The following is a 26,132-nucleotide window of genomic DNA, read 5'->3' as shown; positions in this document are numbered from 1 at the left end:
GTACGCTTGGTCGTGGAGTGGTGGTAGCGGCCGTGGGACAAAACCCACCGTTCTGGCATCACTGGAGCCTACCTTTAAATAGCACAAAGGTCTTCAGCTTTTACTGCAGCCGCACTGACACGAAACAAGCGAAGACAAACATCATTAGAAATTCTAATGGAATCCCAGGACTAGTTTCCTGAATTTAGAAAAAGTTGCATTATTATTCGACACATTGTGTAAGAATGGCACGTTTATACCACGCGCATGTTTACTGACACGTGTGTGAGGCTAATTTATGCAAGTTAGGATTCCTATATAATGCATGAAACGTCGATGGCTTATCGTCATAAGATTGTACTTGTATGCAGAACAAAGTGTCTTCTAGTGATACCAATATCAAAGTTCCTGTGGATTTTTACTTTTCGGACACGACCAACGAGGTCTATCATTGTAATCATCATCATTACTATTATTGTTATTATTACTAGTTTTATTAAGGTGGAGATACACTGCCGCACAAAACTGCTCGATCACTTGTTTTATGTGTGTATTCGCTTTGCTACTCGGCTTCGCCATCATTTAGATTCTGATATTATACAAAAATATTTTTTTGGTTTTTTTTTTGTGAAAATTGGCACATCCATCTGGATTAGTCAAACATAATGAACTGAGGCACATTTTATGATCCCAGACTTTATCATTCGAAAGTTTTTAGGCGACAGACAAATACAAATATATAGAAGCTTTCCCTATTAAGATTTACGTATTTTTGATGAAATAGGAAATGGAATTTTTTTACATTTTTGTTGTCCCATTTGGATGTTCCTTAACCCATCATAATTATTTCATTTTATTTTGTCACACTAAAAGTGATTTTCCAACTGCAGTTCGACCACTTAATTCTGCAGCTATCAGCCTTTACTTCGTCGTGTTTGTGGACTTGGGAATTTGTTTATAATATTAACACTGTGAATGGCGTCGGCGTGTTCTAACGCCGAGAGATTTTCATCCCGTGCATGGTTTTGATGTGTTTTCACGACAATATTTTCTGTTAAGTATCGAAAGTATTGTGACAAGAGCCTTGGATATGTTGTAGTCTTTAGGGATATATAAACATATTTTGACGGATTTTTCAAAATGTCAAAAATTGTTGATCTTACAGCTCTTTGAAATGTAGTGTTAACTTTTTTTCAAAAAATTATAACTATTGAACTAACTAACTGATCAAAATGAGCTTTTTGGTGCTTACAATGAAGACATTAGAGTACCTGATAAAAATTATTTCACTTAGAAAAAAAATTTTTTTGACTATTTATTTTGCAATTGTTCTAAACAAATGCCATGTTTTAATAGCGGGAACTATTTAAAAATTTGAAAAAAATGAGGATATACCTATTCCTATTTGCATGCTACTAGAGTTTTCCCTATCCGTGGCATGCCCGCCGCTTCATTGGCTTCGAGCACCCCCTTCCACGCAGCACGTAGACGACGCTATGGATGCTAGCGCCCTCGGACCGCCCACCTGGACATCGCCCGCGTCATACCATATGCTCCCCTATATGATCGAAAATAAATCGCGTGACATCTCGTAATTAGAAGTTAAAATTGTACTTAAAATTTCTGTAGAAGTTTTGACAGCTTTCGATGTTTTTCATTGTAGCTTTCAGTATAAAGTATGATAAAAAGAAATGTACAATATTCAGTTTCTTGTAGATTAAACATTATTTTGTAATGAGTGCTTGTTCGTACAGTGTACGCAGATAAATGCAATGTTGCCAACGACATGGATGGTGTCGGTAATTTTGGGTGCCGTGATTCTTCTAATCACTGGTATATACAGTTACTACAAGTTTCATGTTTATAATTTCTGGCGCAAAAGAAACGTGTGTTACCCGGAACCTACTTTTCTTATTGGAAATACAAAGCCGCTTCTAACTGGCAAATTATCAATTGGCAAGTACACATTTAGATAAACGAGAATTATTATACGATTAACGGTTCTACTTATGAAAGATATTTTACAATACGTTCAGTGGTTAAATTTTACCGTGTGTGATATTCTATAGAAAGTATTGTAGATTTTGAAAATTGATCCTATAAAAAATAATTTGTTACTTCTTAGTTCCACATATGAGCCATTTATTTTGAAAGTGACCTAAGTCCATTTATATTTAAAAATTTTTTATATAATTTTTTTAGCACTGACTGCAAGTTGTACACGTTACTTCAGTCAACAAAAGACAATTGACAAATCGACTTAGGCCACTTTCAAGATAAACGGCTAATATACATATATATTCTGTTTAATTTCTAATAATATTGCAATCCTTAATTTGCAGGCGACTTCGTCAAAGATATCTATGACCGATATGCAAATCAACGTTTTGTTGGCATATATATGCTTCATAAACCTTCCTTAATGATAAATGATCTTGATTTAATTCGGGACGTATTGGCAAAAGAATTCGCGAGTTTTCACGATCGCGGCCTGTATTGTAACGAAGAAATAGATCCACCGACTGGAAATCTGTTTCTATTGCCTGGGAAAAGGTGGCGGAATTTGAGAGTGAAATTGACACCAACTTTCACGTCAGGAAAAATTAAGCAAATGTTTCCGATTTTGAAAGCCACTAGCGATACACTGGCAAACTTTCTGGAGGATAAAGCACGTTTGCGAGAAGTGATCGAAGTAAAGGATATTATGTCAAGGTAAGCGAAAGCATACAAGAAATTATTCTTAACATTACAGTGTTTCCTCGTTACGGGCCCGGTTTGGTGTCCACGATACGGACTTTTGGCTATCTCCGCTACTTCTGTCTCACACTTGTCCGGCGAAGGCGAGAGCGAGATGGAACGAGAGCGAGCGAGAGGCACTGAAAGCGAGCGAGGACGGTACGAGACAGACGACGCGTTGATGTTTTGTCTCGCTCCGTCTTTCGGACGCCTGACACTCTGTCCTTTGCGTGCGCGACGGGTATGCGCGATGGTCGCAAGCGCTTACCGTGAGCCGGGCCTGCGTCAAGATTTTGCGAAGCGGTCTTCGTGCTCACGGCAAGCGCTTGCGACCATCGCGCACGCTAGCCGCGCACGCAGTGTTCCATCGCGCACGCTAGCCGCGCACGCAGTGTTCCATCGCGCACGCTAGCCGCGCACGCAGCGTTCCATCTCGCTCCCCCCTTCGGCCAGAGAGAAGCGAGAAACGAACACTCGGAATTAGGGCTCTGTTCACGATACAGGCTCAACGCCGGTCCCGACCAGCGAGCCGCTAACGAGGAAATACTGTATTATTATTTGAACCTGTTGTTCGAAAGTGGAATAAGTGATTCAGGGTCCGAGTTATTTAATGTTTTGCATGTTACACTATTTAAAAATATTGTTGATAAGCATGTTTTATGTTTTTGAGAGCGTAGAAACGTGCAGTTTTATTGTGTGACTATTTTTATAAGCATTGCATAAATAAAACACTGGTCTTGATTACTGCAAATGAACTTGCGATACCACGTTTATACAGAACGTTTATGCAATTCTGTTTAACAGCCAAACTTCTGTTAACTAATTTAGGACCTTACAACTTTTGATGTACGGATTAAAAGGACGCTTTAACTCATCGTTTTCAAAATTCAACTCATACCACTTTAAAAGGAAACGGTTCATCTACCGAAACACTTGTTTTCCCATGTTTTGTTAATATAATTGCTTACTGCTGGGAGAAAATTTAAGGGGTGGTTCCAGACACTAAAATAAAACGAAAATCAAGAATAACGATATTCCGGTTGAAGCTTCGTTTGTTAGTTATAAGCCTTTAATGGTATGCCTAAAACCATCAACCCGTGTGCGTAGGTGTCACGCGGGTGAAGCTAGGAGAAGGGTGGAATAATAGTGATCACAGTCACTGTCGCACTGGGTCACTTATCTCAGAGTAGCTGCGACGAAATGTACGACATTCGGTATGGCAACATGATTCTGCGACACTTCATCCCAGATTAAACGGTATCGTTGAATTACCCCAGACCTGCCTACTCGCTAAAATCCATTGTTTCCATTACATCCACTGTTAGCCCATTGTGCTATCGAAATACATGCGGACAGAAGTCACGCCACCCAAAAAAAGTAGCTATGATTGCCAGTGCTCGATCATTTTCCTAGCTTCACCTGCGTGACACCGGCGCACGTGGGTTGCCTGTTTTTGGGCAGACAATGCGCAATCTTTAAACGCTTATAACTAATAAACGAAACCTCAACCGCAAAGCATCATTCTTGATTTTCGTCTTATTTTGGTGTCTAGAATCACCCGTTAAATTTTCTCACAGTATTAGTCGATCGCCCCGTATACACAGGATGTCCCAAAATTCAGGGACTTTCCGGAACATGTAATATCCTGATGCAGCAACACATCGTACAGTTCATTACGATTTTGGGATTCGTGGCTTCTTTTCGCGATATATTAACAGTTGTATATTAGCGTTGGCACTTCCGGGCCGCGCGGTTTAAAGCCGAGTCAGCTGAGCGCGCGGCAGCGCACGCTGGCACGCCCAGGAGGCACGAATAGATACAGACCCACACACACAGTAGACCCAACGTGTGACGGCGCTAGCCCATTTTCACGGTTTGAACCAGCGCGTGCCTCCTGCGTGTGCGTGCCAGAGGTTACTGCTCCGTGCTCAGATCTTTCGGCATTAAACCGCGCGGCGCGGAAATTTCACTGCTAATAATCAATCTCCGGAACGAAGCCTTGGATACAAAAGTCGTAAACGACTTTAGGATGTCTTGTTCCATTAGGATACTGCGTGTTTCGGGAGGTAATTGTATTTTGGGACACTCTGTACATATATGTATATTATTTGTGGTTGCTTTCAAGGGTGAATTGCTGGATATTTGATAAAAAAAACTTCACAAAATTATTTATATCATTAGTAATTAATTATATTACATTTTTTACATCAGTGTATTCTGCGCTTTGGAGAGAGAAAAAGTTGAAAATGATCATACCTCGCAAACGTACTGTTTGGTCAGCAAAAATTGCTAAGGATTTCGTAACCATTTGATTGTGTAGGCCCAGGCCTGCACAGCTAGGCTGTGGCGGGCAAGAGCGCTCTCGATTGCTCGTGAGTAAAGCGAAGAGCGACACCGTGAGCAGTTCCCCCACTCTGTGGCCACGAGCTGAAGTAGTATGCGTGTAAACTGTAGGGTGGGTTGCTGACGTTCAGCGGCACTCTCGGCCAGAACGTATTGAATCGAAATGGGGTGAAATGCAACGGTTACACATAGAGGCATGGGCCTACAACTACTCTGCCGTTTGGTAGTGTCTACCCAAATGGTGGGACAGTGTTTTCTTAACAAATATCCACTGATCCAGAGGTGTAGATTCACCCCCGAAAGCCAAATAATATCTTTACACCCTGTAAAAACCCTACTGATGTTACAGTTCCAAATAGAAATGATCATTGATAGAGCTTCCGAGAAGAATTTTATAAAAACAAGTGAATAGATTCATATTTATAATCTTTTCAGTATAATCTTTGTATGATCTTGAACACCGTGACTGTTTTCGCATAGAAAAATAAGCTTCAAATGCAGACATTAGATAATACATAGTGCCTCGTCAGCTGCTTGAATTTCTGCCCTGTTAGCTGACCGACGTTATCGCTTCCAGTTCCTCGAACTGGCTTCACGGAGCTAGCTAGTCCCGACACCCAAGCAATCTAAGCATGGTTGTTTGAACTATCGGACATTGCCCCAGTGTGGACCCCAATGTGCATGCAACGCGACTGTCTGAGCTTAGGGAGTGAGGGTGGGGCAGGTAGTCGGTGTAATGAGATAAGCGTTGAAATGTAGTATAAGTTTAAGTAAGGTAGTTACTAAAGTTAAGTAAAGATATGCGTAAGGAAAGAAGCATCAGATTTTAGTGATCCACACAACACAACCTACCGGCTTAAGGTTTCGCTCTCCCGTGCCGGGTATCGGTATCTCTGTCACACTGAATGTTTCGCAATCGCTCAATCGAAATCTTGGAACTCTACCTGCTCAGATAGATAGTCAGATGTGTTCCCGAACACAGGCTAGTTACCGGGGCACTACTGTATATAGTCATTGAAAACAAAAAATGTAACCTTGGTATAATCTACATCCACATTCTACATGTATCCAACAGGAAGAGTAAGAACTCTATGTATTACGTGACCTTATCTTGCGATAAAACAGTCTGTAAGAAATGAAAAAATGAAAGAATTTTATCTATGCTTAATTATCTCTGACATTCAGAGATATGAACTTTTAACGCTCTCAATGCAATAATCTGCATATTAGAAGCAAGATCATTTTGTAAAACATATATTTATAAACGGTTGAAAACCATTTCGTCAAAGTATTTTCAGAATCCTATCTAATATATAATTAATGGTATACCTACACTCTATAATTTTCGTTATACTTATTTGTATACTGAATCCATATGTTTGGAATTATTTATTTTTCAGATTGCAACAATTCTTCTGTTTTATACACCCATATCATAATATTAAATGCTAATAACAGTTAGATACTTGTAAGACTTAGGTCAGAATGCAAAGCAGGTCCTATGACTGAACCTCGCCCTTGCGTTAAAACATTTTTTCTCTCTTCTCTTCTCCTGTACATTTTTTTTTATTTATCTTTGTGCAATAAAGACGTTTAATAATAATCATAATGTAATGTGCACCTAGAAAATGATGTAAAATTATTATAGGATGTTTAGAACTAAAGTAATAATATTTGTTTTAGATATTCAATGGATATCATTACGTCAGTGGCGTTTGGAATAACTTGCGATAGTTTCAAAAATCCGAACCATGATATGCGATACTGGGGGAAAAAAATATTTGACATCCAACCTGTCTGGAATGCGCTGTTTTTATGGGCTCCAGAGATTTTGAACTTCTTTTCTGTACCTTATGTGGAAAAGGGTATTACCAATTTCTTCACGAAAGTGTTTAAAGACACAGTGGCACATAGAGAAGCTAACAATATAATCAGGAAAGATTTCTTGAATTTGTTGATGCAACTAATGAAAAATGGATATGTAGATGCAGATGATAGCACTGAGACCGGAAACGTTGAACGTAATAGTCATTTTATTGCTTAGAAGTTATATACATTTAAAATACTGATTGAGAAGGCAGTACAAAGATTGGTATTAATATAAACCATGTCTATAAAAAATTATTACTTGAATTGCCATAGAAACAACGGAGAATAAGTTGACGATGGTAGAGGCTATAGCACAGGCTGGCTTGTTTTACTCAGCTGGATTTGAAACATCCGCAGCGACAGCAACATTCTGCCTCTACGAGTTAGCGAAACACAAAGATGTTCAAGATAAACTGCATAATGAGATTCAAGCAGTTATTGAAGAACATGGCGATTTAACGTATAATGCCGTGAATGATATGACTTATCTTCACAAAGTGATCTCTGGTTTGTAACTGCATGTAACTGTACAGGGAGGGAGTTTATAAATGTTGCTGAAAATTATCAGTCGTGTTCTACATACGCTACAAAACAAACAAAAGGGTCCGAAGAAACATGGATTCTGAACCCATTCCCGTTTGTGGTTTGGTAATTTTGAATTTGGGGCAATACCTCCTATGTAAAGGCCATTCCACGTCAACTCTATCACTTTAGGACCACGATGTCAGGGATTTTGATGACATCGTAACGTATCGTAGCTCATTTGAAATTAGGGGGTGTTAAAGTCATCATTTTTCTAGTTTCGAAATTGTTAAAAAAAAACTACATATAATCAACGTTTAAAGTTTTTCCGACCCCTAGGGCACCTGCCCTTACAAATGATATTTTTTATTCATTTAATTATTATAAATGCTTGTTTTGATAGCAAAGGGTAGGCCCTACTTACTGATTTTTTTATATGTTTCGGAAATCATTTTTGCATCAGAAAAATAATGAAACTATTTTTATATTCAACTTTGTTCTTAGAGTCACGTTTTTAAAAGTTTCAAAGAGTTATGTCCTTATTCAATAATAAGATTTTCTGATTGGCGGACCCGGTTCAGCTAGACTGTGCAGGCTAGAGACGTCAGCTAGAAAGTAATGAAAAATGCCGTAGGCTATGATTTATTTTTGAATGAACGTATTGTTGTTTTATGCGATGTTAAAGTTCTCCTCGAAATGAAACTAGAACAGCGCTGTCCAAGCTCGCGTTCGCGTAAGCTCCAAGTTCTCCCACTCTTATCCGCGTTGTCAGGGATACCGCGGGACGCTACAGCGTGACTCTACCGCGGGACGCTACAGCGTGATGCTACCGCGGGACGCTACAGCGTGACGCTACCGCGGGACGCTACAGCGTGACGCTACCGCGCGACGCTACAGCGGGACGCTACAGCGGGACGCTACAGCGGGACTCTACCGCGGGACGCTACAGCGTGATGCTACCGCGGGACGCTACAGCGTGACTCTACCGCGGGACGCTACAGCGTGACGCTACCGCGGGACGCTACAGCGTGACGCTACCGCGCGACGCTACAGCGGGACGCTACAGCGGGACTCTACCGCGGGACGCTACAGCGTGACGCTACCGCGGGACGCTACAGCGTGACGCTGCCGCGAAGACGCTAACCCGGCTATCCCGTCATGGTAGCATTCGTAGCATCGCGCGGTCTCCTTGACAACGAAAGGCACGCTGCAGGAAAGAAAGATTGGAAGGGTAAGCAGGCGCGTGAGGGGTCCCCACGATAGACATATATAGGAGCAGAAGCTTGGACTATTGGCGAGGGGAACGGTAGGCTTGGAGGGGAAACGGCAGAGGTTCAGATACAGGCACGTCGTTTAGGTACGGATGCATTCGGCATGTATAACCACTGCGTTACCCGATTTACTCGTATCACTCCCCTTACCGCGAGCCTTGCCTCGTGTCGCGCGAGTTTTTCTTCTCAGCAAACGACAGTGCATACAAAGATGATTGAGATGACGTGGAATGGCTCATTAGACGCGTCCGCTATTTTACAATGTAGCATAATTTTGGCTGTAACTTGAAGTGTCATATGGTTTTAGCACGTATGTTTATTAAAACTTTTGGTAATCTTGTCGAAGAGTTACCTGTCACCGATTTCAATGAGGTTTGAATATGTTGTAGAAGTTAACATTCTGGTCAACTTTTTCCCTTGCCGAAATTGGTGGTCAGCCCTAGTTTCTAAGATATTCGCATAAAACTGTCGCTACCACTACAATAAATTCTGCTTATAATTGTGCGTCTGTGGCAGCGTATGCGTTAGTATATTTTTTTGCATATATCTCGCAAACTAGACCGCCGTTTTCGTCAAAGGAAAAAGTTGTTCAGAATGTTGATTTCTACAATATATTGAAACCTCATTGAAATCGGTGACAGGTAGCTCTTCGACAAGTTCATCAAACTTTTTGCTTATTATTATTGCTTATTTATTAGAACTGTGTTTATTAAAATAGAGGGTAGACCTTAATTCGTGTTCATCACAACTCGTACCATAGTATAGTATTTTCTTACCCTTGGTGAAGTAAGTACCTACGTGTGTAGAAAGGTTACAGTGAATTTTATATGTATAATGCAATATGGTAGTCAAGTAGCTGATAAGGGTTTATGTGGACACATGTCCCAAAAATCTTTATTGCTTATATATCTTTTTACAGAGACTATGAGGAAATACCCTGCAATTGTTCTTCTAAATCGCATCTGTACAAAAGAGACCAAGCTAGAGAATACCAATTTTTCTGTACCTTCAGGAACGCAAATAGTAATACCTGTATATGGTATTCATATGGATCCTAATATATACCCTGAGCCAAAAATGTTTGACCCAGAACGATTCTCCGAGGAAAATATCAAGACTAGGCATCCCTATGCTTACTTACCATTCGGAGAAGGTCCAAGGATGTGCATTGGTGAGAAAATGCTTCTTATACTAACAAGTTCTTAGTGTCCACTTTGTAATTTATGTTAAAATAGTAGAATGAATATATAAAATTTATATAATTATCGTATAACGTAACCTCTGCGCGGGTCCGATTTGACACTCTATGCTCAATAATCATAATTTCTTTGTCTACGTCAGACGAGGAACTGATAACGAAATCATCACTAACAAGATTTCTGTAACGAAAAGTAAAAGTTACAATTTTTTTATTTTTCATTGGATTTTCACGAGAGTAATATCAATAGATTTGTGAGGTTTTCCTGATGAAAATTGGTTTCGTTTGGACAGTTTTCCACTCTATGTAATTCAAATTACTTCTGAAGTCAGTAAAACAATCGCATGTTACGTATATTAAGGTCGTGCTTCAACTCGTTATCACCGGGAATACCACACTAATTCAATAATAATACTCCAAGGATAATTCGAATTCATATTATAAGAATTAAACCGTCCATTAGTGAATGGCAAGTTCACACTGCTAGGCGTCGGTCGTAAATAAGTTTAGGGTCTCTTTTTGTTGTTCTCTCTTCGCTTTCCCCGTCAGACGGCGCAATCGAGGATATAACCCGGTATGAAATAATGAGGTAGGTACTCTGAGATACGATATCGTCATAATAATCGGACCTACAGAGAGGAAATATCGCAGAACCACTTGCATATTGTACACGACTTTTTTTTGCATATCTCTCCTTGACCCTTCTATGCATTCACAAACATCTTAAAAGCGGATTGACATATGTCAGTTCCGTGGCGGTTCAATGCCGTCAGTATCAGTGGGAGAAAATATTGTTTCCCTGTTTTGCAATGGAGTATTTCACACTTGTCGTGTCAGATTCTGACACTGAAACAAAGAGATGATGACACCGACGACACTGAACCGTCACAGAACTGATATGTGTGAATCCGCATTAACAGTGCCGTTTGCCCTTCGGGCAGTAATAATTTTTCTTCACTATATGAAAAATTCCTTTCATTACAGGATTAAGATTTGGGCTGATACAAACGAAAATTGCTGTAATAAGCGCTTTATTGAAAAACACAGTAAAACCTGCACCGAATACACCAACTGAGCTTGAGTTTGAAAGTGGAGCGCTTATATTGAGAGCAAAGGAAGGTGTAAATCTAATTTTTGAACCGATATCATAATTTATCCATTAAAAGAATTAACTAATTTCATGCAGTGGAGACATAAAATTGTCGTTCCTATGTTTTTTTATTTATACCAGTTCCTCAATCATTTGCATATTAATACAGGGTGATTATCTCAGTGCGCCTGATCAAAGAGATGCCGCCTGGTCAACCGTGACGAGATCAACCCCCCCTGGTGCCTCTTCTAATTTATGGATTTCGACCCTCGAAGGGGTTGGAGTACCTATTAAGAAGTTCTCATCAGATCTCTGCGAAAACGGTGTCAATCGATTCCTTATGTTTTGCCGATGAAACTAACACCAAGAATGACGCAATTCGAAGCATAATGAAGGAAATTACATAAAAAATTGATTTGCATAATTTCAAACTAACTTCGTTGAAAATAGTCCGATTTGCATGACATTTGATATGATTTTAATCGGGAGAACGCCAGGGAGCCATTGGTGTCACTTCCATATCGATACGATGTGAAGGTGGTACACATGCATACAGTTTTTTATCCATAAGAAATCCATTGAAAGAATATCCATATTGCACAATAAATATCAAAGCAGTCTTGATTTACATAAGATATCGTACAATCTTCCAATATCATCTACCGAGGTCAATAATATTGTGCAATATTGAATATTGCGCAAGAAGGCAAGGGGAACGCGTCCGCAGAACAAATTGGGAGGGGGGGGGGAGTACGCGGCTCAAAAAAATAATTTGTAAAAAAAATAATTTTTATAAAATTAAAAATAATTTTTATAAAATTAAAAATAACTTTTATAAAATTAAAAATAATTTTTATAAACTTAAAAATAATTTTTATAAAATTAAAAATAATTTTTTATTAATATTTCGGAAACTAATAAATACCCGAAGTTACAATTTTAGATTTAGGGCCCACACCCCCTCCCCAGCCCTTCCCTCAAACCTCGTGTCGTTCGGCCACTGGGGCCATTCCGACGTATATCCCAATTTTTTATAAATAAATCATTTTTTACGCCCATTTTTAGCGGGTGATGAAACGATTTAAGCAAGCATCATAAAATACATTCTTTTGCCATCTGAACTGCAGAATAAAAAAAACTTAGTTGAAAGAATTTTGTATGATCTTATTAACGGGGGATATTTCGCATGTTACGCCATTGTGCACTTTATGACGTTGTTGATAGATTTAGTTTATAAAAATTTATTTCTATCGTACTTGTGTCCATGTGTGGAAACATTCCTATTTTTGAACCAGACGACATTGGAAGATGTGGCTTTAATAAACTTTTGCGACCTTCCTGTATATGTATATCGTAATGATTTACACTATTGACGAAAAAATTGTGATGAACTTGATTTATGAAGAGTGCGGGCATAAGTCAATGCTAACACAATAGTTGTACACTGATATCCCGATAAAACCACCATTCGCGTTGCATATTCGAGCGCATAATTAAAACATTTCGGGGGACCAGCAGTTTAGAATAACTATCACGAATAACTTTTTCGAATAACTATCACCGTTTCGACACAATAGATATTCAAATTTGAAAGTTTGCATTTTTTTTTTCAAAATCGAATTTCTCAAAAACTGAGGGTGATGATGACAAACGGTTTGCGGATTCGTGTTCAGGGCGAAAAACTCTACAAGAATCACCCAGCGGATATCGCGGAACAAAAATCGTGTTGGACAGTGTAATCGTATAATCATATAATCATTTCTAGGAGAAAAAGAAACCTGCAGACATGAATATTTTTTCACAATTTTTTTACAGTTGTGTTTGGTTAAGAACTTCGTGAGAATGATTTTCACAACCATGTAGCCATTAGAGCATCGTAAGCAGATGCGGTATCAACGTTAAGTAGGAGAGAGTAGGGTAAAACAGAACGGGTGGCTAAAACGGAAAATTAATGGTTTTCTTACATAAGAGCTGCGCACAGTTGTTACCGTGTGACACGAGATCAAACGATCCTCACGACAGTTCCTGATCGACTATAGACCCGTGCACACATTATTTTTTGATTTAGAGTGTTGGACAAATTTCCGGTTTCGAAGTTTCGACATTGTGTTGTAGTTTTGATCACTTTTCTTCATTTGGATTTGGAAAATTTATAACGATAAGAACATCGTTGGATTCTATAGTTTTTACGAAACAGTTTGACGTTTCACCCAGTTCTTCATCTCACGTTGAAGTGTAAATATTAAATGTTTATTAAATTACCTCTTGTACAGCAAAACGGGCCACTTTAGCGTGGGGTAAAACGGAACACCTATTATGTATAGATTGTATAGGGAAGAATGGAAATGCCTCTTACAATTAGTATGTATTTATTATTTCTTGCAATGTATCAATTCCTTCTTTTCTTTTGCAGTTTTATATTTATATTTGGTTATCTTAAATAATGTTCGTGTTATCTTATAATATCTTTTCCTATCTTTGTGATATATATTTTTTTTATATGTTATATATGATAGTTATATCTAGAACATATATTTGTAGTTTTTTTATATAAATTAATGGTTTTTCATTTATAAAAATGACAAATTTGAACCTTTGTAGGATTTTAAGGTAGTTCCTAACCAACTACGTTAGTAAAATTAGAGTTGAGTAATAAACGATAAATATAAAGTTGTACGATACTATAGAAATAATAATAATAATTTTTAACATCATGTATATATATATATATATATATATATATATATATTTATATTAACATTGAACTTTTTAATATATATATATATATTAATATAAATAAGTGTAATACGAAAATAAAATATTAAATTGGTTAGCGTAGTGAATTGGAGCAGCAGATCTGACAACGTTGCATACATTCGGAGCGTTTTTTATAACCAAAATGTCAGAAAAAATGTTAATATGAATTTGAATCGTCGTTCGCTATTTAAATATCTGAACATATCGATTGTGCAACGTTGCCACGTTGACTGCTCTACGTAATTTCTAAAATATTTGCACGTAAACCTATTTTTTATGAGCATTTACAGAGAAACCATGTGGTCATTTTCGCAGAAATTAATAAATTCATTTCGTGACATTTCGATGTACTTTTGTGCCAATTTTGGTACACTTCTTGAATATAGTTTTTCTGATTCAGAGTAAAAACTGAAACTATAACCCCCCTTTTTCCGTCTCTGCCATACGCCCCTGTGTTAAAATGCATCAACTTTAATTAACAATTTCTCGATAACTATGTGGTAAATCGATTTTAAACTTTGTACAAGGGTTTCTTATATTCGAAATTAGTTTTAGGCGAAATTTAAGAGAATTCTTGAATTTAGTAAAATATTCAGGAACTACCTTAAATGGGTGTTCCGTTGTACCTCACTATTCGAGCGAAGTGAATGTTTCAATACTTCCGAAAATTTTTATTTTCCTTCGCTGCCAAATACTCTTCTCAACAAAATGTTTCTTTTTACTTAAAACTACTAGTGAAGTCCCAAACTTTGTTTGCCTTTTGATTGCTGGTTATTACAATCCAAAGGTAAATGTTCCGTTATATCCTACTATTCCCTATATGATCGAAACTGAATCGTATGACTTCTCGTAATTATAGAAGTAAAAATTGTATTTAAAATTTCTGTAGAAGTTTTCACAGCTATCGATGTTTTTCTTTGTAGTTTTCATTATACATTATGATAAAAATTATTTCGTAATGACTGCTTATTCGTATAGTGTACGCAGGTAAATGCAATGTTGCTAACGACGTGGAAGATGTTGGTAATTTTGGGTGTCGTGATTCTTCTAATCACCGGAATATACATTTACTACAAGTTTCATGTTTATAATTTCTGGCGCAAAAGGAACGTGTTTTACCTGGAACCTACTTTTCTGTTTGGAAATACAAAGCCGCTTCTATCTGGCAAATTATCATTTGGCAAGTACACATTTACATAAACGTGAATTATTACACGATTAACGGTACTACTTATGGAAGATATTTTATAATATGTTAATAATAAAATAATTTGTTACTTCTTAGTTAGATATATATTTTCTTTTTAATTTCTAATAATATTGCAGTCCTTAATTTGCAGGTGACTTCGTCAAAGATATCTATCAACGATACGTAAATCATCGTTTTGTTGGCCTATATATGCTTCATAAACCTTCCTTAATGATAAATGATCTTGATTTAATCCGGGACGTATTGACAAAACAATTCACGAATTTTCATGATCGCGGTCTGTATTGTAACGAAGAAATAGATCCACTGACTGGAAATCTGTTTCTATTGCCCGGGAAAAAGTGGCGAAATTTAAGAGTGAAGTTGACGCCAACTTTCACGTCAGGAAAAATTAAGCAAATGTTTCCGATTGTGAAAGCCATTGGCGATACACTGGCAAACTTTCTGGAGGATAAAGCACGTTTGCGAGAAGTAGTCGAAGTAAAAGATATTATGTCAAGGTAAGCGAAAGCATACATCCATACAGCACACTCTCGTTGCAACGAGGTTGCAGGATCGTTGCGGTGCAAGATTGCAATGTTCCACGCAACAGTGCCGCAAGGGTGCAGCAATACAGTATTTCCTCGTTAGCGGCTCGCTGGTTGGGACCGGCGTTGAGCCCTGTGATGCCAGATCGAGGACGGGTTCCCTCGAGAATTTCCCCCACCTCGCGCACACTATGCCGCAGCTGCGTGTCCGTGAGTTGGACTCCGAAGCGCTGAGCTCACGGACACGCTGCTCCGGCGTAGTATGCGCGAGGTGGGGGAAATTCTCGAGGGAACCCGTCCCCGATCTGGCATCACAGGTTGAGCCCGTATCGTGAACAGAGCCCTAATTCCGAGTGTTCGTTTCTCGCTTCTTTCTGGCCGAAGGGGGGGAGCGAGATGGAACACTGCGTGCGCGGCGAGCGTGCGCGATGGTCGCGAGCGCTTACCGTGAACACGAAAACCGCTTCACAAAATCTTGACGCAGGCCCGCCTCACGGTAAGCGCTTGCGACCATCGCGCACACCCGTCGCGCACGCAGAGGACTGAGTGTCAGGCGTCCGAAAGACGGAGCGAGACAAAACATCAACGCGTCGTCTGTCTCGTACCGTCCTCGCTCGCTTTCAGTGCCTCTAGCTCACTCTCGTTCCATCTCGCTCTCGCCTTCGCCGGACAAGAGTGAGACAGAAGTGGTGGGGATAGCGAAAAGTCCGTATCGTGTACACCAAACCGGGCCCGTAACGAGGAAATACTGTAATTCTATGGCCGCCTCTTGCAACGTTTCGGGCAGTAGGGCCAAACATATAAATAACGGTTATTATTATAGATGTGTGCTGCATCATAGAAGTATAAAAAGCCCGTGTTTCTTTTTCTTAAAGAAAATTCTTTTCCCCCAAGGGAATTCGAACCGGCGACCTGTAACGTCGTAGTCAGGGGGCTGCGACTCTCATTTGCGATTTTGGAACAGTGTTTCAACTGCCACCTAGGCAGCTCCAATTTTTTCAAACTAAAATTCAATATGGCCGTGATCACGTGTTCATGATTCATCAGGCTGGAACAGACACGTCCAGTAATTTAGTCGAGTAGCAATTAATTTAGTAATTTACCATTGTTTTATTAAATATCTCAACTAAATTTTAGTGTCCACACACGGTAAATTACTAAATTACTTGCTACTCGACTAAATTACTGGACGTGTCTGTTCCAGCCTGATGAATCATGAACACGTGATCACGGCCATATTGAATTTTAGTTCGAAAAAATTGGAGCTGCCTAGGTGGCAGTTGAAACACTGTTCCAAAATCGCAAATGAGAATGGCAGCTCCCTGGTCGTAGGCGAACACTTTACTTCTTTATTTTAAAAAGATGTCTTTTATTAAAATTTTGCACATTTTACATATCCATTGGTGTCACTTTCATATTGATGCGATGAAAAATAAACAAATTCTGTTTCTGTATAATCGATGACAACATCGCAATAGCACCGGCGAGTGCATTCACATGAAAAGCTATCGAATAAGCAATTGCAATCTAGAGTCACTATTGCACCAACACAATTTTATATATAATGTTTGTTCAATAACTGCTTTCTGCATGGGACGTTTAATTATCTTATAATAACTTTCATGTTCTGCTTCAGTGTTTTGCTAATAATAAAATGTCTAACATAACATAACAAACTTCATTTTCTGGGGACATCTCCTCATCTATTTTTATTTTCTCTTATATTATTTTCTATTATTATCACATTATAGCATAAGCGCATTTCAAGTAATTAAAATGTTGCAATGAATTTTCTACGTTTGCTCTACCAGCAGATCTTCCGTTTAAATATTTACAAGTACAACGCAACAGCTGAGAATTTATTTCCACATTCAGAATAGAGTATGGAAATAGCAAACAGCTCCCTCTCGCGTTCACCAGGCAGCCGCCGATCTATCGGTATTACCATTTCTGTGTAGAAAAAACCTGCTGTAATACCGACCTGCCAAATCGGCCAGGTCACGTGACGTGTCTACCCCCTTAAGAAAAACTAATTGTTCCAATTAATGTAAACTCTTAGTTAAACAGTTGTGTCGAATCTTCTTTGGTGTTACATTTTTTGGTGAAGTATATTCAAAATGAGAATAGCACTTTCTACATCACAACCATTTGCGGATGCTTATGTTAAGGAGAAAAGCCCTCCCGTCAGAAGGAAGGTGAAAAAAATCCTTACCGGATATAACGCCTAAACTAAATATTAAATAAAACTATTCTAAACTTATGCGGTAACTTACGAAACTGTTATTATACAGAGGAGCGCAAATATAGGATGACTAGGCCTTTACGTTCCTTAACTATAAAATAAGTACTAATCAGTCTTTAGTTAGCAGCTCCTCCTATCTAGAAGACAGGCACGGCGGGCAGCCAGTTCTTGTGGATGCTCTCGTGGTTCTGTGGAAGTCGTTGCGATCGACTTTGGGGATGGCTATTGAATATTTAAATCTTTCTCTATTGATGAGAAAATCTTCAGGCGTAAACGCAATTAACGAATTGCAATAAACGATAAACGTATCGGCTTTGTTCCGGCGCCAGTGAAAAATTAGCAGGATAATGTCAGCGTCTTGAATAAATCCTAAGCTGTCGCAAAGAGGGAAAACCTGGGGAGTAGGGCGGAGCGGAAAATTTAAATTTGAATTTTCAGTTGGCCTGGGTGCGGGATAGGTGTCTTTTGATTAACCAAACACAACTGCAAACAAATTTGGAAAATATTCATGTCTGCAGGTTCCTTTACCATGCACACACTTCACTGAACCGATGAATTTCTCAGGGCTAGACAAAATTTTATTTCACAATGTGGGTTTCAAAAGTAACTTGATTTGCAGATGCATCCATGCACCACGCGACACTCATGCCTCATGCAACTTTCTGCGAGGCTTTTAAGAATTAGATTTTACTGTAAATTTCAGTGTTGGCCGTAAACTAATACTCGAGGCAAACAGAATCCAATTATTATTACTTCACTAGAATGATTAAACAGTGCATTAGAAACTTGTGAGAATGTCAGTAACAGCATGAATTTTTAATACTTTTCGCCGCACGATACGTGAAAGGGTTCTAATAAACAATGTCATCTTGCAATTTATAGCTTGCACAGGGTTTGAAGAAATACCATTTTTGAGCGCCATAGTGTCTTGATCCCCGAAATGGATTTTCGGAGAGAAATCCGCGTGAGTTGTTGACAAACCGAGCCGAAGCATAACATAGCAAAAGCCTGCCCTCTATGTCAAACTCTCACTCTAAACAAGTCACACGTATACAAGCACGCACATACCTTTCAGCATTTCAACACATTTCAAAGTAGGTCCTGAGTTGGACGCTGTTCATGAGCAGATGCCACTGCATTCAGTCCCGAAATTATGGGTCGGTAATACAGTTTGGGTGGCGACACGAGCATCCATAAGGTGATAGGTCTATCCTATACCACGTTTTTGGTATCACGTGACCTCATCTTGCAGTAAAACAGTCTTTAAGAAATTAAAATTTTATCTAATGCTTAATTTCAGAGATATGAACTTCTAATGCTCTCGATGTAACAATCTGCATATTAGAAGCAAGGAGATCATTTTGTAAAATACATATTTACAACCGATTAAAAACTACTATTTGGTCAAAGTATTTTCAGAATCGTATCTAATATATAATTAATGATATATCTACACTCTATAATTTTCGTTGTAATTGTATAATGAATTCATATATTTGGAATTATTTACTTTTCACATCGCAACATTTCTTCTGTTTTATACACCCATATCATAATATGAATACCACGGTGTAATAGACAGGTGTTCCGACTCTGTACCTGTTACCCCAGCGATTTTGTGTTCCGATTTCTGTTTAGTTCCCCTGACCGCCGCGAGAGGCGTCGTGACTTAGAAGGCATATACATATGTGTTAATGAGATTGCGGTAGTAGAGATTTTAATGGTATTACTGGGCTTGCCAGAAAAATCCTACGCGTAATGCAGGGGAAACATGCCACGCATGCGCGTGATGACGCTGTCATTTGACAGAACCTTAGCGTCGATTGGTTTGACGTCACGGGGTCATCACGCGCATGCGTGGCGTGTTCCCCTTCCACTACGAGTAGGAATTTCATACCAGGCCTGTATATATATGTAAATGCCTTTACAGCATCCACGAAATCTGCCGGCCGCCAAAAGAACTAGGACGAAAAAGTCACACATTCTGGACAGGAGTCGGAACTGTCTATTAGACCGTGATGAATACTATAATGACAGTTAGATACATGTAATACATAGGTAGAATGTAAAGCAGTCCTAAATTTTCTCTCTTCTCTTTTCTTGTACATTTCTTGTGCAATAAAGACGTTTAATAATAATAATAATAATGTAATGTGCACCTAGAAAATTATGTGAAAAGAAATGCTATGTTATTATAAGATGTTTTTATAACTAAAATAATGATGTTTATTTTAGATATTCCGTGGATGTCATTACGTCAGTGGCGTTTGGAATAACTTGTGATAGTTTAAAACATCCGAACAATGATATGCGATACTGGGCGTTGAAAGTATTGGACATCAAACCTGTCTGGAATGCGCTTTTTGTATGGGCTCCAGAGATTTTGAACTTATTTTCTGTGCCTTATGTGGAAAAGAGAATTACCAATTTCTATTTAAAAGTGTTTAAGAACTCAATGGAATATAGAGAAGCGAACAGTATAACCAGGAATGATTTCTTGTATTTGTTGATGCAACTAATGAAAAACGGATATGTAGCTGCAGATAGTAACACTGAGACCGGAAATGTTGGACGTAATAGTCATTTTATTGCTTAGAAGTTATAAACATTTAAAATACTGATTGAGAAGGCAGTACATAAATCGGTATTAATATAAACCATGTCTATAAAAAATTATTACTTGATTTGCCTTAGAAACAACGGAGAATAAGTTGACGATGATAGAAGCTTCAGCACAGGCTTCCTTTTTCTACATAGCTGGATTTGAAACATCCTCAACGACAGCAACATTCTGCCTCTACGAGTTAGCGAAACACAAAGATGTTCAAGATAAACTGCATAATGAGATTCAAGCAGTTATTGAAGAACATGGCGATTTAACGTATAATGCCGTGAATGATATGACTTATCTTCACAAAGTGATCTATGGTTCGTAACTGCATGTGACTATACAGCAGCGTTGCCCCCATGGGCGGTCCGAGAGCACGAGCATCCATCGGGGTTTCCAAAGCTCGCGTGAAGGTGGCGCTCGCAACCAATGAAGTTGCGGGCATGTAACGGATGGGGAAAACTCTAGTAGTGTGCGTGTAGGCTCGTACCCGTAGGTTTATATAACTGACTAATGATTAAACAATACTATTATATAATTGGACGTAATAGACTTGAACAGTCCCACTTACACCTCTGATTAACAAAAAATTTCTTATTAAACGATTTTTATTCAGCTTCAATCTTCTGTTTGTTTGTTTGTTTGTTTGTTTGTATGTTTGTTTAGTTCAAATCTGCAAACTCAATTTTAATCCACTTCCAACTATCCAATAGACTTGAAACTTTGCAGGCATACGTAGTTTTGATGACAATACAAAATTATGAAGAAAAAGAAACCCTCCCAGGGGTTTAAAAAATTACCCAGTCATCAATAAATATATCCCATATCCAAACGACTTGAAATCAGCCAATAACCGCAAATCAAATCAATTTAATCGACATGAAATCAGCATGTAACCTATCCGTTACATGCCCGCAACTTCATTGGTTCGAGCGCCCCCTTCCACGCGAGCTTTGGAAAACGCGATGGATGCTCGTGCTCTCGGACCGCCCATCGGGGCAACGCTGCTATACAGGAAGCTTTATAAATATTGCCTTCAAATTTACAGTCGTGTTCTACATACACTACAAAATAAACAAAAGGGTTCGAATAAATATGAGTCCTAAAACGATTTCCGTTTGTGGCAAGGGCGTCCTTAGACTTTTTTCTAGGAGGGGGCAACTTCTGGGTGATGATGAAGAAAAATATAGTAATGGAAAAACGAGTAGCCCGCTTGCTTTTTTGTACTCGTTTTGTAGTGCCAATTTAATTAAAAATTTATATCCGAAATTTAGAAGTATTCACTTTTTTAGTATAAAAATAATAAAGATCAGTTTTTAAAAATGAGCAATTTTTTCTCAAAAGCCAGGGAGGGGCAAGTGCCCTTTTACACCCCCCCCCGGACACCCATGGTTTGTGGTACGGTAATTTTTAAATTTGAGACAGTACCTCATATGTAAAGGCCATTCCGCGTCAACTCGATCACTTTAGGACCTCGATGTCAGAAATTTTGATGACTTCGAAATATATCGTAGTTCCTAGCAAATTGAGGGGTGTCATAATTTTTCTAGTTTCGCAAAGTGTAGGCCCTCCTTACTGAATTTTTGTTTTGTTTCGTAATTTTGGCATCATGAAAATAAACGAACAATTTTTATTTTCAACTTTGTTCTTAGAGTGATGTTTTTAAATTTTTTAAATAATTATGTCCTTATTCTGTGGTTTTCCCCTATATCTAACAACAAGCTTTTTGGATTGGGCGGACCGGATTCAGGTAGACTGCCCGGCTAAAGACATCAGCTAGAATGTAACGAGAAATGGCGTTCGTGTCGTAGTTTAGTATTTTCTTACATGTTGAAGTACCTACGTGTGCAGAAATGTCACAGTGAATTTTATATGTATAATGCAATATGGTAGTCAAGTAGCTGATAAAGTTTACGTGGACACATGTCCCAAAAATCTTTACTGCTTATTTGTCTTTTTACAGAGACTATGAGGAAATACCCTGCAATTGTTCTTCTAAATCGCATCTGTACAAAAGAGACACAGCTAGAGAATACCAATTTTTCTATACCTTCAGGAACACAAATAGTAATACCTATACGTGGTATCCATATGGATCCTAATATATTCCCTGAGCCAAAAAAGTTTGATCCAGAACGATTCTCCGAGGAAAATATCAAGACTAGGCATCCCTATGCTTACTTACCATTCGGAGAAGGTCCAAGGATATGCATTGGTGAGCAAATTCTTCTTATACTAACAAGTTCTTAGTGTCTAATTTGTAATTTATGTATACATATTAGCATGGATATACAAAATTTATATAATCATCGTATAACGTAACCTCTGTATGGATCCGATTTGATATTCGCTATATGCTCGATAATCTTTTACATATATATTTGTGTACGACGAGCGACTCATTACGAAATCATCACTAACAAGATATCAGTAACGACAGGTAAAAGTTCACATTTTTATATGAATGGCCTCATTTATATGAATCCTTCATTGAATTTTCACGGGAATAATATCAATTGATTTGCGAGGTTTTTCTAGCGGAAATTAGTTTCATTTGGACAATTTTCCACTCTTTGTAATTCGAATAACTTCTTAAGTCAGTAAATCCATAGCATATTTCGTATATTTAACCTTTAGAGGACCGGCTTTTTTTTTAAAAAAAAAATAGTGTTTTTCAGTTTCTAAAAGTCTTTATATATATAACGTATATCTTGTGCAGAATTAGCCGACTTGCACAGAGCCCCAAAAGAGGCTTTGCCGGTCCGTGACGGTATTAAAATTATTAACATTTTTTATTTTCAAAAACACAGTATGTGGGGGGATTTTGATACTGCTGATTACGAATCTGTAGTCAGATTGTAAAAATGTTTGACCTACATGGCAGTTTTACTGACCTAAACGAATGAACATGTACCAAAATTCAGAGAACTTTCTTTTAGCATTACCCAGAGCTAACGACATAGACATAGAAAGTTTTTGTATCATCTTTTCTTTTTTCCCATGTTTTTATTGTTATTCTTGGTATTTTTATGTTGTTTCAGGAATTATTTTATATTGTCGTATTTTTCTGTTCTTTTGAACAGAACGAATTTATAGCTCGAACATACACAAAAGCCCAGTCGAACACTAACAAACACATACGTATTTATACTTTAAATCATTTTTACTTAGCGTGTTTACTCAAAGCCCCAAAGAGGGCTTTGCCGGTCCCCTAAAGGTTAAAAGTACGTACTCTGAGGGAGGTCGCGCTTCAACTCATTATCGCTGGGAATACACTAAGGGAATCGCGCTAATTCATTGATAATACTTCCGTTAGTGAATTACTAATTCATAGTGCTAGACAGGGATGCCAGGAAACTTTTTGATGGACAAGACGTTCAGTGGAGGGGGATCACCTACAGGAGTGGTGATAATATGTGCGTGAGACGCCACGATGGGAGACGAACCGACGCTAGCGCGAGGCCAAGCCAAGTGCAGTAAATCCCCGTTGTAAGCCCGACGAACAGGGCTGGCGATGGGCTCACGGTGGGTTACGGACATGATTCTCTTCCGTACCCGACGGCAACTTCGAGTCTGACTCTTTCGTTTCCTCTCGCTCGTTGCCCGGTTCTCTCACTCTCGTCCGCAGGCTTCCAAGAAATGGTGGGGATAGTCGCCGGGTTATCAACGGGAGGTAAAAACGGGCGCATAACGGGGATTTATTGTAACGTGAACGCGAAGCCGAGCGGGTGACGCCACGGCCAACCAGCGTCGACAACATATTTCCCGGTGACGCTGGTTGGCCGTGGAGTCACTTGGCTTGGCGCTGGCGTCACTGTCGGTTCTCCTCCCATCGTGACGTCTCACGCACGCATTATCACCACGCTTGTAGGTGCTCCCCCTCTACTCAACATCTTGTCCATCAAAGTTTCCTGGCAAACCTGGTGCTAGGCGTCGGTCCTAAGTAAGTTTAGAGTCTTTTTTTGTTGTTCTTTCTTCACTTTCCCCGTCAAACAGTGCACTCGAGGATGTAGCCAGGTATGTAATAATGAGGTACTCTGAGACACGATATCGTCGTAATAATCGGACCTACAGAGAGGAAATATTGTAAAACCACTTACATATTCTGCACGCCCTTTTTAATTACATATTTCTTCTCGACCCTTCTATACATTGTAGTAGTCCCCTGATATTTAGAAGACGGTTTAAGGTGCGAATTAGGAAATAGGTGGTGTCCATTAAGAGGAGTTCGGAAAATAGAGACCTCGGAGAGTCAGCGTGGCAGAATCGGTTAGGCGGCTGGCCAGCACGCAGACGGCTTGGGTTCGAGTCCCAGCACCGCGGCTCTCTTTTTCCGGCTCCTATAACATAGAGTATACACAAACATCTTAAAGGCGGATTTACATATATTAGTTTCGTTCGTATCAGTAGTAGAAAATATTGTTTCCCTGTTTCACAATGGTGTAGTTCTCACATGTCGTGTCAGTTGGTAACCCTGAAACAAAGAGATCATGACACCGACGACGCTGAACCGTCACAGAACTGATATGTGTGAATCTGCCATAAGAGTCTCGTTTGCCCTTCAAGCAGTAATCATTTTTCATTACAGGAATGAGATTTGCGCTGATACAAACGAAAATGGCTGTAATAAGCGCTTTATTGAAAAACACAATAAAACTTGCACCGAATACACCAACTGAGTTGGAGTTTGAACCTGGAGCGCTTGTATTGATGGCAAAGGGAGGTGTAAATATAATTTTTGAACCAAAGTCATAATATATCCATTAATAAATTTAACTAATTTCATGCAGTAGAGTCATAAAATTGTCGTTCGTGTATGTATTTTATTGTTATCACTTCTCAGGTTCTCCACTACATAGAAGTATATTCTTTAAAATAAAAAGAGTTTCTGTTGTCACATACGCCGATTTATTGTCCCACATTCCACGACCGCTTGCTCGACTTAAGCAAAGCGAACCTGCTGATTCTCATTAGCATCGCGTAATGACGATCTTCTTTTCTAATATTGCAAAGGCCCGACTCAGCAATTCGGCAATCTTGAGGCAACCGACGACCTACTGGCCCCTCCGATAGTATATATACCCCGTGGACAAGGGCCACGGCGCTCAATTATAATCTCGATACCCGCATAGTCACCTTCGCGACGCGCGGTCTAACCTTTAAACGTCTATAGTATATGGACTCTATACGCTCGGCCGGACAGCCAGGACGCCGTGTAAATGTCCATTTATACATATCCGTTGCGAGTCCGTTCCGTGTCCGGGCATTAAAGGTCGGTTTAAGGTCTGGGCACACATATCCGTTCCGTCCCCGTTCCGTCTCCGTATGGTGTCCGTTCCGTCTCCCTGCGGTGTCCCTAATTTCAATGACAACTGTGTAGGGGGCCTGCTCTGGCCCGGTAAGTCCCAATTCAGCCATAGGTCTGCGCACACAAATTCGTTCCGTGTCAGTTCCGTATCCGTCGTGCCAGTGGTAAGAAGAAGAGGCCCTCTACGGAACTGACACGGAACGGATATGTGTGCGCAGACCTTTATACAGCCACCCAGCGGGGCCGGCTGTGCCGTGCCGAGCCTCTATGGTAAGATTATGAAGACGAGGCGCCACCGGGCTCGGTGGGAACTCGGCGGCTCCTCGTTGCCCGCTGGGCCCGGGCTCGGTGGCCGCGCTCGTTAAGACGACGGGCCGGACGGGCCGAATCCGCGCCCTGTGGAAGTGCAACGTTGCTGGACTTTATGCTCCCAACAGGTAGGGTAAATCCCGGAGACGCGGTCGACCTAATA

General features: G+C 39.4%; 1 protein-coding gene across 1 annotated transcript; it reads left to right on the top strand.

Annotated features, from left to right (window-relative positions):
- Positions 1–342: 342 nt before the first annotated feature.
- Positions 343–25,249, top strand: LOC143377056 (uncharacterized). The gene is made up of 14 exons (XM_076827968.1): positions 343–422; positions 1,734–1,935; positions 2,322–2,691; positions 6,742–7,079; positions 7,201–7,434; positions 9,640–9,891; positions 10,903–11,062; positions 14,501–14,552; positions 14,744–14,945; positions 15,106–15,475; positions 19,980–20,317; positions 20,439–20,672; positions 22,316–22,567; positions 24,941–25,249. The coding sequence occupies exons 1-14, from the start codon at positions 345–347 to the stop codon at positions 25,105–25,107; spliced, it is 3,249 nt and encodes a 1,082-aa protein (XP_076684083.1). The 5' UTR covers positions 343–344; the 3' UTR covers positions 25,108–25,249.
- Positions 25,250–26,132: the final 883 nt, after the last annotated feature.

The sequence above is a fragment of the Andrena cerasifolii genome, chromosome 15, assembly GCF_050908995.1.
Source record: "Andrena cerasifolii isolate SP2316 chromosome 15, iyAndCera1_principal, whole genome shotgun sequence".
In the NCBI taxonomy this organism is placed as follows: domain Eukaryota; kingdom Metazoa; phylum Arthropoda; class Insecta; order Hymenoptera; family Andrenidae; genus Andrena; species Andrena cerasifolii.
This window is presented reverse-complemented; position numbering and strand designations above follow the sequence as displayed.

Bases quoted from the DNA above. Each gene is read 5' to 3' on its own strand.
- LOC143377056 (XM_076827968.1), top strand. From the start codon at position 345: ATGCAGAACAAAGTGTCTTCTAGTGATACCAATATCAAAGTTCCTGTG. The intron at 423-1,733 runs GTCTATCATTGT...TTGTTCGTACAG, and splicing joins TTTCGGACACGACCAACGAG to TGTACGCAGATAAATGCAAT. The intron at 20,318-20,438 runs GTAATAGTCATT...GATTTGCCTTAG, and splicing joins TGAGACCGGAAATGTTGGAC to AAACAACGGAGAATAAGTTG.